The 13,658-nt window shown below is 38.2% G+C and overlaps 1 protein-coding gene and 1 long non-coding RNA gene across 9 annotated transcripts in view; both read left to right on the top strand.

Moving 5' to 3' along the window:
• LOC109252144 (uncharacterized) overlaps window positions 1-13,658 on the top strand; it is a 154,632-nt gene that overhangs the window by 12,410 nt on the left and 128,564 nt on the right. The gene's annotated exons all lie outside the window — the stretch shown is intronic.
• MATR3 (matrin 3) overlaps window positions 4,083-13,658 on the top strand; it is a 30,076-nt gene continuing 20,500 nt past the window's right edge. The window contains exon 1 of one of the 8 annotated variants that reach the window (XM_053907443.1): window positions 4,083-4,168. In XM_053907443.1, the coding sequence (XP_053763418.1) occupies window positions 4,166-4,168 (3 nt within the window). In that variant the 5' untranslated portion in view covers window positions 4,083-4,165. Of the gene's footprint in view, window positions 4,169-4,448; window positions 4,653-4,759; window positions 4,884-10,650; window positions 10,774-13,658 lie in introns of those variants that run through there. The other 7 variants (XM_053907445.1, XM_019424323.2, XM_053907442.1 and 4 more) reach the window with 7 other exon arrangements.

Here is a 13,658-nt window from a genome sequence, read left to right as displayed (position 1 = left end):
ACATGCTAAAACCCCATTTGCTAAAATTGCTGAGGGTCAACATTCCTAACCTGTTAAAAGTATCTTACTCTAAATGGCTGTGCGATGCTTAATGAGGAACTCTAGAAGTGATCTTATTAAAAAAAGAAACCAGCTTTGTTCAAAATTACTATCAGAAGTAACTAGCATGAGAAAAAAATTATGAATGGGGAAAGAAGTAAAATAAAAAAAATCACTTGTATATGAGGGGCGCATGGGTGGCTCAGTCAGTTACACGTAATACTGACAAGACTTTAAATGTAAATCCTGTGTTCAAGAAAGTTCAACATAAAGATAAATCTCCTAAAGAAAACTAAGTTTATAAAAATTCCACTGTAACAGGATGGAAAAGTAAGAATAACCATAACTATTGTTAAAACTTAGTAATAAAGTTTAACTAGCCCTATCAGATGTTAAAATGTTACAAAAAGAGTAAAACAGTGATACTGGCACTTGGATTACTCAATGAATAGAACCAGATAAAAGGAAGTCCAGAAATAGACTCTGAAACAAATTAAATTTAGAAAGTACAATAAGAAAGCACAATTTTTCCTTTATATAATTGAAAAGTGTAGTGACTTTGCCTTCTAAATTAAAAACCATGAGGAGTACTTAAAAGGAACGATGTGACTATTTTTAAAATTCTAGGGGCACCTGGGTGGCTTAGTAGGTTAAGCGTCCGACTTCAGCTCAGGTCATGATCTCGCGGTCCATGAGTTCGAGCCCCACGTCGGGCTCTGGGCTGATGGCTCAGAGCCTGGAGCCTGCTTCCGATTCTGTGTCTCCCTCTCTCTCTGCCCCTCCCCCATTCATGCTCTGTCTCTCTCTGTCTCTCTCTGTCTCAAAAATAAACGTTAAAAAAAAATTTTTTTTTAAATAAAATAAAATTCTATATATACGGGCAATTTGCTGACTTATTTAGTAGAGCAGGTGACTCTTGATCTCAGGGTCATGAGTTCAAGTGCCGGGTTGGCAAAGAGATTGCTTTTATAAAAAGTAAAGGGGCACCTGGATGGCTCAGTCCAGTTAAGTGACTTTTGGCTCAGGTTATGATCTCACTGTTTTTGAGGTGGAGCCTGCTTCAGATTTGGTCTCTGTCTTGATCTCTCTGTCCCTCCCCCACTCATACACTGTCTCTGTCTCTCTTCCTCAAATATAAACAAGCATTAAAATTTTTTTAAAAAGTCACTTCTGTATTCTATTGGTCAAAGCTGTTTCTATTTACAGTGCCCTTCCAAATTCAGATAGAGGTGAAATTGATTTCATTATTATAAGAAGAGTGGCAAAGAATTTGTGGCCATCTTTGATAGCAAGCATATATATACACACACACACATTTATATATATATGCGTGTGTGTATATATGAATGTACACACATTCATATTCACATATGTGTATATATATGAGTATGTGCATACACATAAAAAATGTTTCTTAATAGAAAATCCTTAGAATACACAAGAAATGGTTGATAGGTGGATTGCCTTTATGTTAGGGGAACAAGTTGGGGAAAACTGTTCTCTGAAACTTATTACATGTATACCTATTCAAAAATTCCTTCTTAAACCCCCTCTTGCTGCCCCTCCAAGTAGACTACAGCTCTGCTGAAGGCAGTACCATATAATGCTCAGAAGCTCTGGGTTTGGACTTATATAGAACTGGGTTCAAATCCTGCTTTTTGTTGCTATTTAGCTGCATCATGTGCAAATTTTTTAATCTTAGTAAAACAAGAATAATGGTCCCTTACTCTCAAAATTATGGTAATTATAAGGTATTAATAAGCTGCTTAGTGATTATGTGGCATCAAAATGTATGTCCTCAGTATGTCTCCTAGTCAAAACTGAAAGGTCTTCATTATCAGCTCAAATCCAGGCTCTTTCCTGGTATTAAAGTCATGTAACATAGTTGTACCAAGCTTGTCATTTAGACCTTTCAAGGTCTTAGCAGAAATTCTTGCTTTTGCCTCATTATTTACCACACCTGGCGCACACCTCACCCACTCCCAAGTTATCCAAACCAATATAGAGCTCTTGGTCCATCTCTACTCACAGCCAGGCCTACCTTGAGGCCAGATTCCTTGTCCAATCTCCATCAGACTACGATCCTCAAAAGGTAGGCAATTTGTCATTGAATCCACATCCTTGTACTATGTCCTTCATGAAACAGGCATATGATAAGCTGAAACCTTGTATTAACTTTGGTTTCCAATGTGTTTTTGCTGGTGAGCCATTAAGCAGACCCTCAATAAATAATTACTCAATGAAAAAGTTTGATTTTTCTTTGTATGATCACCAGATGGCATTACAGCCTTATACAAAAGCATGGGTAAGTGTGTATCTTAGTGCTAACATGCATTCATGTTTCTCCATGAGGAGCAGAGCCTCTTGTTCCATCTAAGAGCTGGAAACAACAAAGGGGAGTCTTAGCCTTTGTTGGAATCAAAGGCTCACCAATTAGAAAGCAGATGTGGTTTTGAATGGAAGGAAGATACAATATTCACTGAAGAATTTGGATCCCCCAAAATTTCATTCCAGAGCTAACTAGTAGGCTTAAACATTACTTACTCAGTTGTTTATTTATACAACATACATGGAGATGTGGGATTATAGTTCCACTGTTCATGGCTATTTAAAAGTTTCTCTTGTTTGACTCTAGCCCTCAGACATAACTTAGTCACAAAATTGAAGTCACCTAACTATAATTCCCAAGTCTTCAACCAAATCTAATGAAAACTCCACACCATCTTCTCTGCCTCTTGTTAAAGACATACCTCCTTTTACCTGGATCCTTTTCTTTTAGGAGTGTCCATTATGAACTGTCCCTTGTCTAACCTCTTTTTTCAACCAAACCTTTCCTAACAACACCTTCTGTCAACATTTCTTAAATGGTTAACTTTGTTTATTTTGAGAAAGCAAGTGTGAGTGGGAGGGGGCGGAGCCTGATTTCACAAACTGTTAGATCATGATCTGAGTGGAAATCAGGAGTTGGACACTTAATTGATTCAGCCACGCAGGCGGCTCTGTTCTGCAATCATTTTAATTGTGCTCAAAACTCTCATAGGAAAACAAAAAATTCAACCCTGCTTTCTCCACTCTCTTCATAGCCAAACCTTTTCTGCACTGGGTAATTTCCAGCTTCCTGTTTCAACACATTAAGTACCTACAGTCTGACTTCCTCTCACTGGAAGCAAGTCCATAAAGTTAAGAATGATGTTCATGTTGCTAAATTTTTTGTTGGATGCTTTTAGTCCTAGTCTTCCCTATTGATAGCATTTCACCCTGTTGATGACTTGGTCCTTTAAGTATTTTGGCTGTTAAGGCAGTAAAATTTGTGTGCCTTCCTACTCTTCCCAAACCTTTCTGCTTTTTCCCCCCCTACCTCTGCGTTCACTTGGGTCTCCTTTGCCATACAGCTCTACCTGGTTAGTTTCTCAAGGTCCTAAGGCCTCTTTTTTCACTAGGCTATCTCCAGCTTATCTTTCAAATATCATTGCTTCATTTATACCATTTACTCAAGTGTGCCAGTAACCCACACTTTTTCCTCCATGAGCTCAAGACCCAATGCCACTCCTTTAAAATTGATGCCAAACATCTTAAGCCTCCCCTCCTGGTACTCTTCCAGAGCCAGTTAATTGCACTGCTAACCATACAGTTGTCATTCATCCACGTCCCTCAACTTCCATATTCAGTCAAATTGACAAGAGTTGAGTTCTGGCCTAAACTACTCTTCAAATTTCTACTGGTCTCTGGTCTTCATCTTTGCCCTCTCCATTATCTTCACAGAGTACCCTGAATGATTTTTCAAAGATGCGAATCTGATTCAGCATACTGAAGATTTTAAAAATTCGAGTGCTGTTAATTAGTATTTATGTTCACTCATTTAACTCAGCCATCTGGTGACTGCCTGTTCCTCTGCATTTAATTTTGAAAATCCAGGGAAATGGCCCTTAACTCCAGCTTTACCTGCAATTTCTCAGTCTTAGCTCAGGATTTTCACATATGCAATTCGGGAACCTCCATCAGCCTCAGGATTGTTTTACCTTCAGTCAAATTCGAAGTGGCGGCGGCGGTATTTTCGATGGGCTGGGTTCGCTATCTTCCGCCTCGATGACTCTCCACGGAATTACTGAGATTAAAAACAACGAAAATGGTATGGGTACCCTCGCCTGGCGCTTGCTGCCACTTGTCGGCAAATACGGAGGAAAATAATCAGAATAGTAATCAGGTCTAACTAGTGACTCCTGTGACTCGCTTCTAACGCATACCCTTATTTAAATTTTGCATCATGCAGTTCAAGGGTTGGGGGAAAGCCTTTTTGGGAAATGGGACTCGAACCTGTAAACAGGTTCTCTATCCATTTCCCGCCACAGGCGGGCTACAGGATTAGAGAACAACGACCGCCATCGGCGCGAGCAGTATACGCTCACTGAGTAGGAGGAGGGGCCTGGCGCGCGCAGAAACGGGACCTGAGAGGGGGTGGGGTGGGGGAGAACTCTCTCGCGAGAGCGGGTTTGTTCTTGCAGCCGCTCCTGCCACCTCTTACCCTCGCCGTTGCTGCGGGGGATTGTGGGAGCCTCCGCGTCCCGCTCGCTAGGAGAGAGGTATCTCTCCTTTTCCCTCTCCCTTTCCTTAAGGTAGGCGTGAAGCGGGTAAGAATCGGGGTGGGGTGGCCGGGGGCTCTCCGCGTCCGCCGGGAGGAGGCAGCGACGGCGACAGGGGCCGTGGGGAGCCGGCGGCGCGCCTTTCTTGCTCGCTCCCGCTCGCCCGCTCTGCCTCCCTCCTCGCTGCGTATGTGAGCCGCCTGATCGGCGGCCGCCATGTTAGGAGCGCAGTGGCGGCGCAACCAGCCTCCTCGGGCGGCGGAGGTGAGCGGTCTCGGGGGGAGACACGCGGCCAGCCAAGGGCCCGGGGTGCGGCAGGAGAGTCGGGGGGCGCGAAGGGCAGCAGATCGACCGAGCTTCCCGCGTCCTAGGCTTGCTGTGGGCGGGGGCGGGACGACGAGCCCGTTACACGCGGACTGCAGCGCTAAGGCGAAGGGAGGAGCGCTCGAGGCCTGAGGGACTGACTGTCCACTGGGGGCCTGCCGTTTGGGGAGAATAGTTAAAGCAGAGAAGTCTTGGAATAGGGCCAGCCCCAGATAGGTGTTTGTTTTGTTTTGTTTTTCCTGTTTGCCCTTAAAAATGTGCCGCAAAATGGAGGATTTCGCAGACTCTGAACAGCTTAGTCGTTTGAGGAGCGTTTCTTTATTCTCTTGGTTCACGGCCTTCCCTGTGCTCTTCGCCCATCGCTTCATAGCGCCCTCTAAGACTCCCCTGTCCCCCGCCCACACACATGCGCGCGGGATTTTAGCTGGACCTCAGAAACAATTCCTCCCCACCCCCATCGCGTAAAAATGGCCGAAAAATGAAACGTTAACGCTTGTTTTTCCTATTGCGTCGTGGAGAAAGCCTCCTGCAGTAGGCTGCGAGCCAAGATACTTGTTCTTGTTTAGAGAGTCACCTAATATTTCTTTCCTCTTTATTAAAATATTATCAGTCTGCGTTCTTCTAGAGAGGATCGTATGTTGTGGGACCTTCCGGTTTCCAGACAAAGGGTTTGGAGTACCGTGGTGTAGGCGCATCGTTGTTCTTTTCATTGCTAGCTTTGTGCCTTGTTCGGTGTTTTACAGGGACTTTTCCCATGTGCCATGGAATAATTCTAAATGTTTTTCCTGCTCTGTGGCCCTATTCTGTGGAATATTCCTATTGGATCAGTTACAGTTTTCTAGCCAGATATTTCTAGAACGTTTATGGCGATTCCGAAATTTCTAGTCTTCAAGCGCGCTGGAATAATGTGAGAATCGTTGATTCCCAGGTCTTAGTCATGAGATTTTGTCTTGATGATGCGTTCTGTGTGGTGACTAGAGCTTGGTTTAAAATTTTTAAGAAGTCGATAAAAGACAGTTTTCTTCCAGTTAAATTGAAACAGTTGTACTCGGCGGGAAAATTTCTATTTTAGACTATTTAAATAAAGGTTGAAAATATCCTTTGGAAAAGTCAATGGCTCAGTCATATGCGCGGTCTGTCGTCATAATTTTTCAACGGTAATACTGTCAGAAATGAAAGTAGAGTTAGATTTTGTTGTTGTTGTTGTTACATAAACTCTGTATTCCTTCTGCACTTAACCTGAATCTTTTTGCAAAGTTGAAATTGAACACAATTGAAGTACTAAATGATTGTTGTGCTTGGTTATGTAAGATTAGGAAGAGATCTTTAGCCAGATGCTGTTTGTGGTGAAGTGCTTTAAATTTACATTTCTGCCCTTGAACTTAACATTTATGTGGTTATAACATTAACGTGTGTTTTACCCAGAGAGGAAATTTTCCCTTTATCTTCACATAACTCCCTTCTCAGCTATATGTAAGTGAAGTTGCCTTTACATAGCCTTTTCAACTAATTGGAAAGGATTTAACCACTCTTGACCTGATGACTATGTACGTTAAAGGAGTCTTTAAACATACTCATTTTATTAACACTTTTAGGGAAGCATAAAGGCTAAGTAATAATACAAGTCTGCTAATGATAGGCAAACAAATTTTAACAACTGAGGAATGTAAGTAAATCGTCTTACATGACTTCAGAAATAAAATGTAATTCAAATCTTTAATTTTATGAGAGAAGATTAAAGCTCAAGGAGGTGGTGGTAATAATAGTCAAATGGGCAGTGCTGTAGGTTTATTCTAGAACACTTGCATCTTGATTGGATACGTGATTCAGACTCACCTTATAATAAATAGGCTTGAAAATGGAAGGGCTACAAATGTCCATTGATGGATGAATGGATAAAGATGTGTGTATGTGTGTGTATGTGTATAAAAATACACACACACACATATACACAATGGAGTATTACTTAGCAATCAAAAAGAATGAAATCTTGCCATTCGCATCTATGTGAATGAAACTAGAGGGTATTAGGCTAAGCGAAATTAGACAAATACATGACTTCACTCGTATGAGGACTTTAAGATACAAAACAGGTAAGATACAAAACAGATGAACATAAGGGAAGGGAAGCAAAAATAATATAAAAACAGGGAAGGGGACAAAAACATAAAGACTCTTAAATATGGAGAACAAACAGAGGGTTACTGGAGGGGATAGGAGGGGGGCTAAATTGGTAAGGGGCATTAAAGAATCTACTCCTGAAATCATTGTTGCACTACATGCTAACTTGGATGTAAATTTAAAAAATTAAGAAAAACTAAAAATAATTAAAAATAAACTTAAAAAAGTGGAAGGGCTATACTTACAGGAATTTATTCTAAGAGAATAGTATGTAAAAGATTTGTGCACATAAAGATCGCCTCAGTGACTGTCGGTTAAGCGTTTTACTTCGGCTCAGGTCGTGGTCTTGTGGTTCGTGAGTTCGAGCCCCGTATTGGGCTCTATGCTGACCTGCTTGAGATTCTGTGTCTCCCTCTCTTATCTGACCCTCCTCCCCTTGCTCACTCTCTTTCTCAAAAATAAACAAAAAATTTTTTTAAAGATTTGTGCACATAAATGTTAATCTACACTATTAAGCTTACTAAAACTCTGAAAGATTCAACACTTAGAGATCTGCTAATTACAATGTGGCCATCAGATGGAAATCTATATAGTTTTTTAAAAGAATGTTTTAGCAAGAGTAATCATGGGAAAATGAATATAATATTACTTGGAAAGAAAATAAAATTTTTGGTGGTCCCAAAAATACTTTTTTTTGGTTGTTTCTTAAAGGAATTTAGGAATAAACATAAAAATAGAGACGTACCAAAATGTGTGAGTTCTGGATGTTGGTGTTAGCTTTATGGGTGATTTATATTTCCTTCAATTTGTTTTTCTGAAATTTCCACAAGAAATTACACATATTTTTATATGGGGAGGGTGGTGAAACTTTTTTTTTGTACATGGTAGACTGCTTAAAAGACCAGTACTTTGTGTTTTGTTTTTTTTAGGACCTCGTGTATTTTTGAGGGGAATTAAGATAAAAGTGAGCCAGCTTCTTGAAGTCTGAAGTGCAGAGTATTCAAAAGTGACCAAAAGGAGTGTTTATTCTGTAACATACTCTGGTTATTATGTGTAGACAAATGGAGGAATCTTAAGGCATCCTTATGTAAGAATATTGAATTTCCCTCTATAGAAACTAATGGTAATTAGGTTACAATGTGAAGTGCAGCCATTAAACTATTTTAAGAATGATCAAAACCAAAGAATTGGGTAATGGTTTCTTAGATATTACTCTTAGTACATCTTTCAGTTAAAGATACTTTTTAAAAATACGTATATACTTTTTTTTAAATGCATACTTTTTTTTAGAGTTGCATTAAAACTGTCCTGCACTTGGGGCAACAGGTTCTGAGTGGACTTGACTTTGGGATGGACAGTACTGAGTTTGTTGAGGGTGGAGTGGAAGGGTTGTAGACAGTACAGGTTTGCAAGTTTCTTCATACATATATATATACACACACACATACACACATGGTTATTCCACGGATAACACTGCAAAGAAACAAAGCTCTGTGATTTATAATTCTTACCTATATATCGGGCCTTCTTGTTGGATCATTAAAATTAAGAGTTCTGAAATTTGTGATTTAAAAATAAAAGTTTACACGTAGAAAATCTTAGTGGATCATTAAAACTAGAACAGAGAGAAAAGCCAATGGTTTGAGAGAATTGTAGGGATGTGGCCTTTAAAAGATATTTATAAGTGGTTTTTAAAGTTCTCTAGTTTTTGACTCACTGTAGCATGTATCTATTATAAGCATAAATATAAACTTATAGTACAATAGGAGTTGTATGATAAACTGCTATGTTATCTTTCCTGGCTTAAATATAATTACTGTGGCAGATCTGAGTAGATGGAGTGCCTTTGATGTGATGCAGCTTCCTTATTTGCAGCTGTCTATCTTTGATGTTCTGTGCATATATAAGGCTCAAGACTTGGAAATTAAAATTTATATGAAGTAGCAATGAAATCTTAAGTTTAATTTTTTTTTTAATTTAATTAAATTTTTTGTTTTAGGGGCACCTGAGTGTCCCTTAAGCGTCCAACTTCTCAGGTCATGATCTCCTAGTACGTGGGTTCGAGTGCAACATCGGGCTCTCTGCTGTCAACGTGGCAGCCCGCTTTAGATCCTGTCTCCCTCTCTCTCTATGCCCCTCAAAAGTAAACATTAAAAAAAATTAAAATTGGGGCGCCTGGGTGGCGCAGTCGGTTAAGCGTCCGACTTCAGCCAGGTCGCGATCTCGCGGTCCGTGAGTTCGAGCCCCGCGTCAGGCTCTGGGCTGATGGCACGGAGCCTGGAGCCTGTTTCCGATTCTGTGTCTCCCTCTCTCTCTGCCCCTCCCCCGTTCATGCTCTGTCTCTCTCTGTCCCAAAAATAAATAAAAAACGTTGGAAAAAAAAATTTAAAAAAAAAAATTAAAATTGTTTTAATTTAAAGAGGAGGACTGAGGCTTTTCAGTAAGGTTATGGCAGGAGAGGTGTAAGGCCTTCGTTTTGAAGGATGACAGGATAATTTAAAGGTAGATTGGCATTGGAGAATGAAGGAGGAAGAGGAGGTTTAATTTGTTCACTTCCTCTAGCATCTGGTTGTTTTCTTCAGTGTTGTTTAGGTGACTACCAGTCTTTAAATCTGGTGTCATTTAAAGTTAACATCTGATTCGGTAGCAAAATTCAAACATTAATTCAAATCCAGCTTTGAGTAGGAATGACTGAGACACTAAAGTTGATGTATGAAATGGGGAGTACAGTGTATGTGAAAGGTTTATAAGCTCTTTATTGTCTTTGGGTCAGTCCTTTTGCATCTGAAGTTTTTCTCATTGGTTGTTAGGATCAGATGATGTTACATCAAAGTAGATGATTATTATGGTGCTAACCATGTGTCAGAAACCATTCTAAGTGTTTTATGTGGACTAATTTATTAAATGTTTACAGCCTTGTGAAATGGGTATTGTTTTCATTCCCATATTACGAATGAAAGCAAAACAAATGTTAAGTGACTTGTTCAAAGTCAACTATTTTGTAGTAGGACTTGCATTCAAATCAAGGTATTTGGGCTCCAAAAATCTCAGTATATACCAAATCAAAGAGTTGAACAAATGTTTGTGGAAACCAAGAAAATAGAACATAAAGAGTGGAAGGAAAAATCTTAAGAGTGCGCAATGGCAGCTTGAAAAAAACCACTCATTTTGCTTTCTCTTTTTCTTTAAGTTTGTTTATTTTGAGAGTACAAGCCAGGAAGGGGCACAGAGAGAGAGTCCCAAGCAGGCCCTTCGATGTCAGTACTGAGCCTTACGTGGTAGGTCGGTCTCGGGAACTGTAAGATATGACCTGTGCTGAAATCAAGAGTTGACGCTTAACCAACTGAACCACCCAGGGGCCCCTCATTTTGCATTTAAGTAGAGAAGTAATCTCAGCTAGTGTCAAAATCAAATTGAATCCAAAATGGTAGGTAAATGGAATAACTTTCTATCCTGTATTGCTTTAATCTGAAAATGTTTAGTGTGTGATTGAAAGTTGCTAAGAAAAAATTTTAAGTCTAGGAAGAAGAAAAATATTCTAACCCTGATTAGGAATCCCTCCTGATTAACATGTTTTCTATTTTAGCAGCTGAAGGTACTTTGCAACAAACACTTTTATCATTAGCCTAAGGATCAAGAAGTGGGCTAGAAGTTGAATCCAGGTCTGTAAAATGGATTAAGAATGATAATCATAAAGGATCTTTAAAAGGTTAATACTGGTTTTCCAACCTTCTCAGCACTACATTTTATAATGTTTTGTTTTTCCCCTGTTGCATGAGGCACATGCTGCTTTACCCAAAATGAAATGGAGCTATTACTTTATTTCCTAAGAATTTTACTATTCATTTTATTTTTTAAAAACCTTTAAAAAGTTACTCAAAGGTAAGCCATACTAAAGTGAGATTGTGGCACTGAAGAGCCACAGATTAAAGTATAAGGTTTTAAGTGGTTTTAAGCTCTCTATATAAAAGATTGAATGGTTCCTCAGATACTAAAATATATTACTATATATATATTAATTTTAAGTATGTTCTACACCCAGTGTCAGGTTTGAACTCATGACTGTGCCATCAAGAATTCCATGCACTACTGACTGGGGCGGCCGGGTGCCCCTAAAATCCATTTATTTATTTTTATGGTTTGTTTATTTTGAGAGAGGGGGGAAAAACATGAGTCAGGTAGGGGCAGAGACAAGGACAGGAAGAGAATCTCAAACAGGCTCCCCGCTGTCAGCTTGGAGCTTGATATGAGGCTGGAACTCATGAACCATGAGATCATGACCTGAGCCAAAATCAGACACTTAACTGACTGAGCCACCCAGGTGCCCCCATTTTTTAAAAATCAAACCCTTAAATGAAATACAAGTTAGAAAATTTATTAAGAAAGTATATAGAGATGTGAACTAACATTAAAATGAAAATTTACTAACTTTGAAATGGAAACTGTTAGTGAATTATAAGGCCATTATAAAATTAATAACGTGAGAAACTTCTAAATATGGAATCATTAACCTAACTCTATACTATAATTGGAAATGAGTCAGGTGCTTGGTTTAAAAATTCTGACCACAGGAATCCATGCTTCTGTGTGATTGATGACAAAAATTAAGCAGCTGTCTTTCCAAATAATGCTTCTTTGAAATTACTAATAGTGAACTATCCCTGCCATCTATCTATTGGTGACATGATTAGGATATTTTTGCTGTGTTGGTGGTGTTGGTTGCTAGCTTAAACGTTATTTGGTGTATTTCACATGAATAATTTAACAAATCACAAGGGTGTTTCCTTCCATAGAAGAAAATTTCTTACATCCCTTTCGTGTTTTTAATTCAGAAGGGGAAAAATACTACAAGAAGGTACAGTTTTCTAGCTGTTGCTTATAAGTTTTTATAGGATTAAAGGTTTAAAATAATGCCAATATAAAGGTTTTCTTTTCCTGAGTATTTCTACAAACTTTTAGGATTATACATGTGTTAAAATTAGTTGTTTTTAAGAAGTGATTATTGCACAGAATTGAGAATATAGCTAAACTTCCATATGGTAGTAGTTAGATATCTTTAAAAGAGCATTTAAAATTTTTGAATTTAGAAGCTGAAGGCTTTTTTCTATGTTTTAAAGAACTGAAGACCCCTTATGCTCATTTTAGTAACCCTGCAAAATAACCCTCTGAATGAATAATAGGACTAATAAGAAATTGTTATTTTACTTAGGAAATCTAGATGTGGAACAACCATTTGCTTCCCTTCACCCTGAACTAAAGTAAATCTAATGAAGATGGTTATTCATTGAAGGGGGACAGTTGAATGTTACTAACTGAAACTTCTTAACCATACATACAGCTCTTTGTTCAGATGTTGAACATGAAGTTAACATTTTTAGTAACATTTACACTTAGATCATGAACTAGGTTTAAACATTCTAGCTTAATTATTTAAATTATTGATTATTTTATTTAAATCAGGTTTCCTGATTTTAGGGTAGAGGTACTGCCCTTTTTTGGGAGTGAAAGGTTTTTTGCATTGATGGGCATTGAGATTTTAAATGGACATACTGGATTTTGACATCACATTCTAGATTAGTTATCTCAAACTACTTTGAACTTTATTAACCTTTACTGTAGCATACTATGAAAAGGTCATTTTGTAATTATGGGGAAAAGACATAACAGTACAATAAGCTAACCTTTTAAAAAAAACTTAATTTAGTAAACATCTCAGTGTTGTGCTGACTTTAGTAGGCAGTAGGTCTTGCTTAAATTTAAATTAGCCTTTTAAAATGAATTGTCTTTTTATTACCACTGACCACAAAGATAGTAAAGGAACTTTTTTCATAAGTGCTCTTTGAACAGTGCTGTCATGTCTGATTTCTCTCAGTTTCTTTGTTCTAATTTTAAAAAAATAAGAATTTCACTCAAAAGTCTGACTTAAGTCACTTTTCACTTAAAATGTCTCATGTCCTTGTGTGGGGCTACATTTAAGTTCATACTCTGAATCTCAAAAATATTAAGGTTATTCTTACGAGATTACAAGTTGTCATGGGATTTACATTGTTTGTCTTGCTCTTTCTGAGTTTTTCTGACATCATTTTCTGTTTTGTCTTAAGGTTATCTTTTACCTTCTCTTGTTTCCTTTTTGCAGATCTACCCCTTTCATACATGCTACAAAGAAAAGTAATTGAGATATTTGTAATCTAACAACCATTTCTTTAAAGTGTGATCAATTAAATTTTTACACATTCACTAATACTATTGTATAATTTCCCTAAGGGAAAGGAATAGTTCTTTAAAACAAACAAAAAAAAAAAACAACTGGTTTTTCTTTATTATGCAGCTTTGGCTGTAACATGTACAGCAAATTAATAGTAATGTTGATGCTTTGAAATACTGATTTTGAAAAACCCTCTAATGGTTTTGACCTTTTAAGAGAAAGTATACGTGAAAATTTAGAGGGTCCTAAATGTTTACACGGTATTTCAACTGCCATCCTGTGTGGCGTTTATCAGACATACCAAAGAAACTCATCCAAAAAAGTCTACTTACTCTTGTCTTTATTTTATTATTCTTAAAGCAGAAGTAGTTTACATTGTAGATCTCATC

This window comes from Panthera pardus, unplaced genomic scaffold, assembly GCF_024362965.1.
Source record: "Panthera pardus isolate Hobbes unplaced genomic scaffold, ASM2436296v1 HiC_scaffold_2, whole genome shotgun sequence".
NCBI lineage: Eukaryota > Metazoa > Chordata > Mammalia > Carnivora > Felidae > Panthera > Panthera pardus.
Note: the sequence above shows the minus strand (reverse complement) of the source record. Positions and strands in the feature narration are given on the sequence as shown.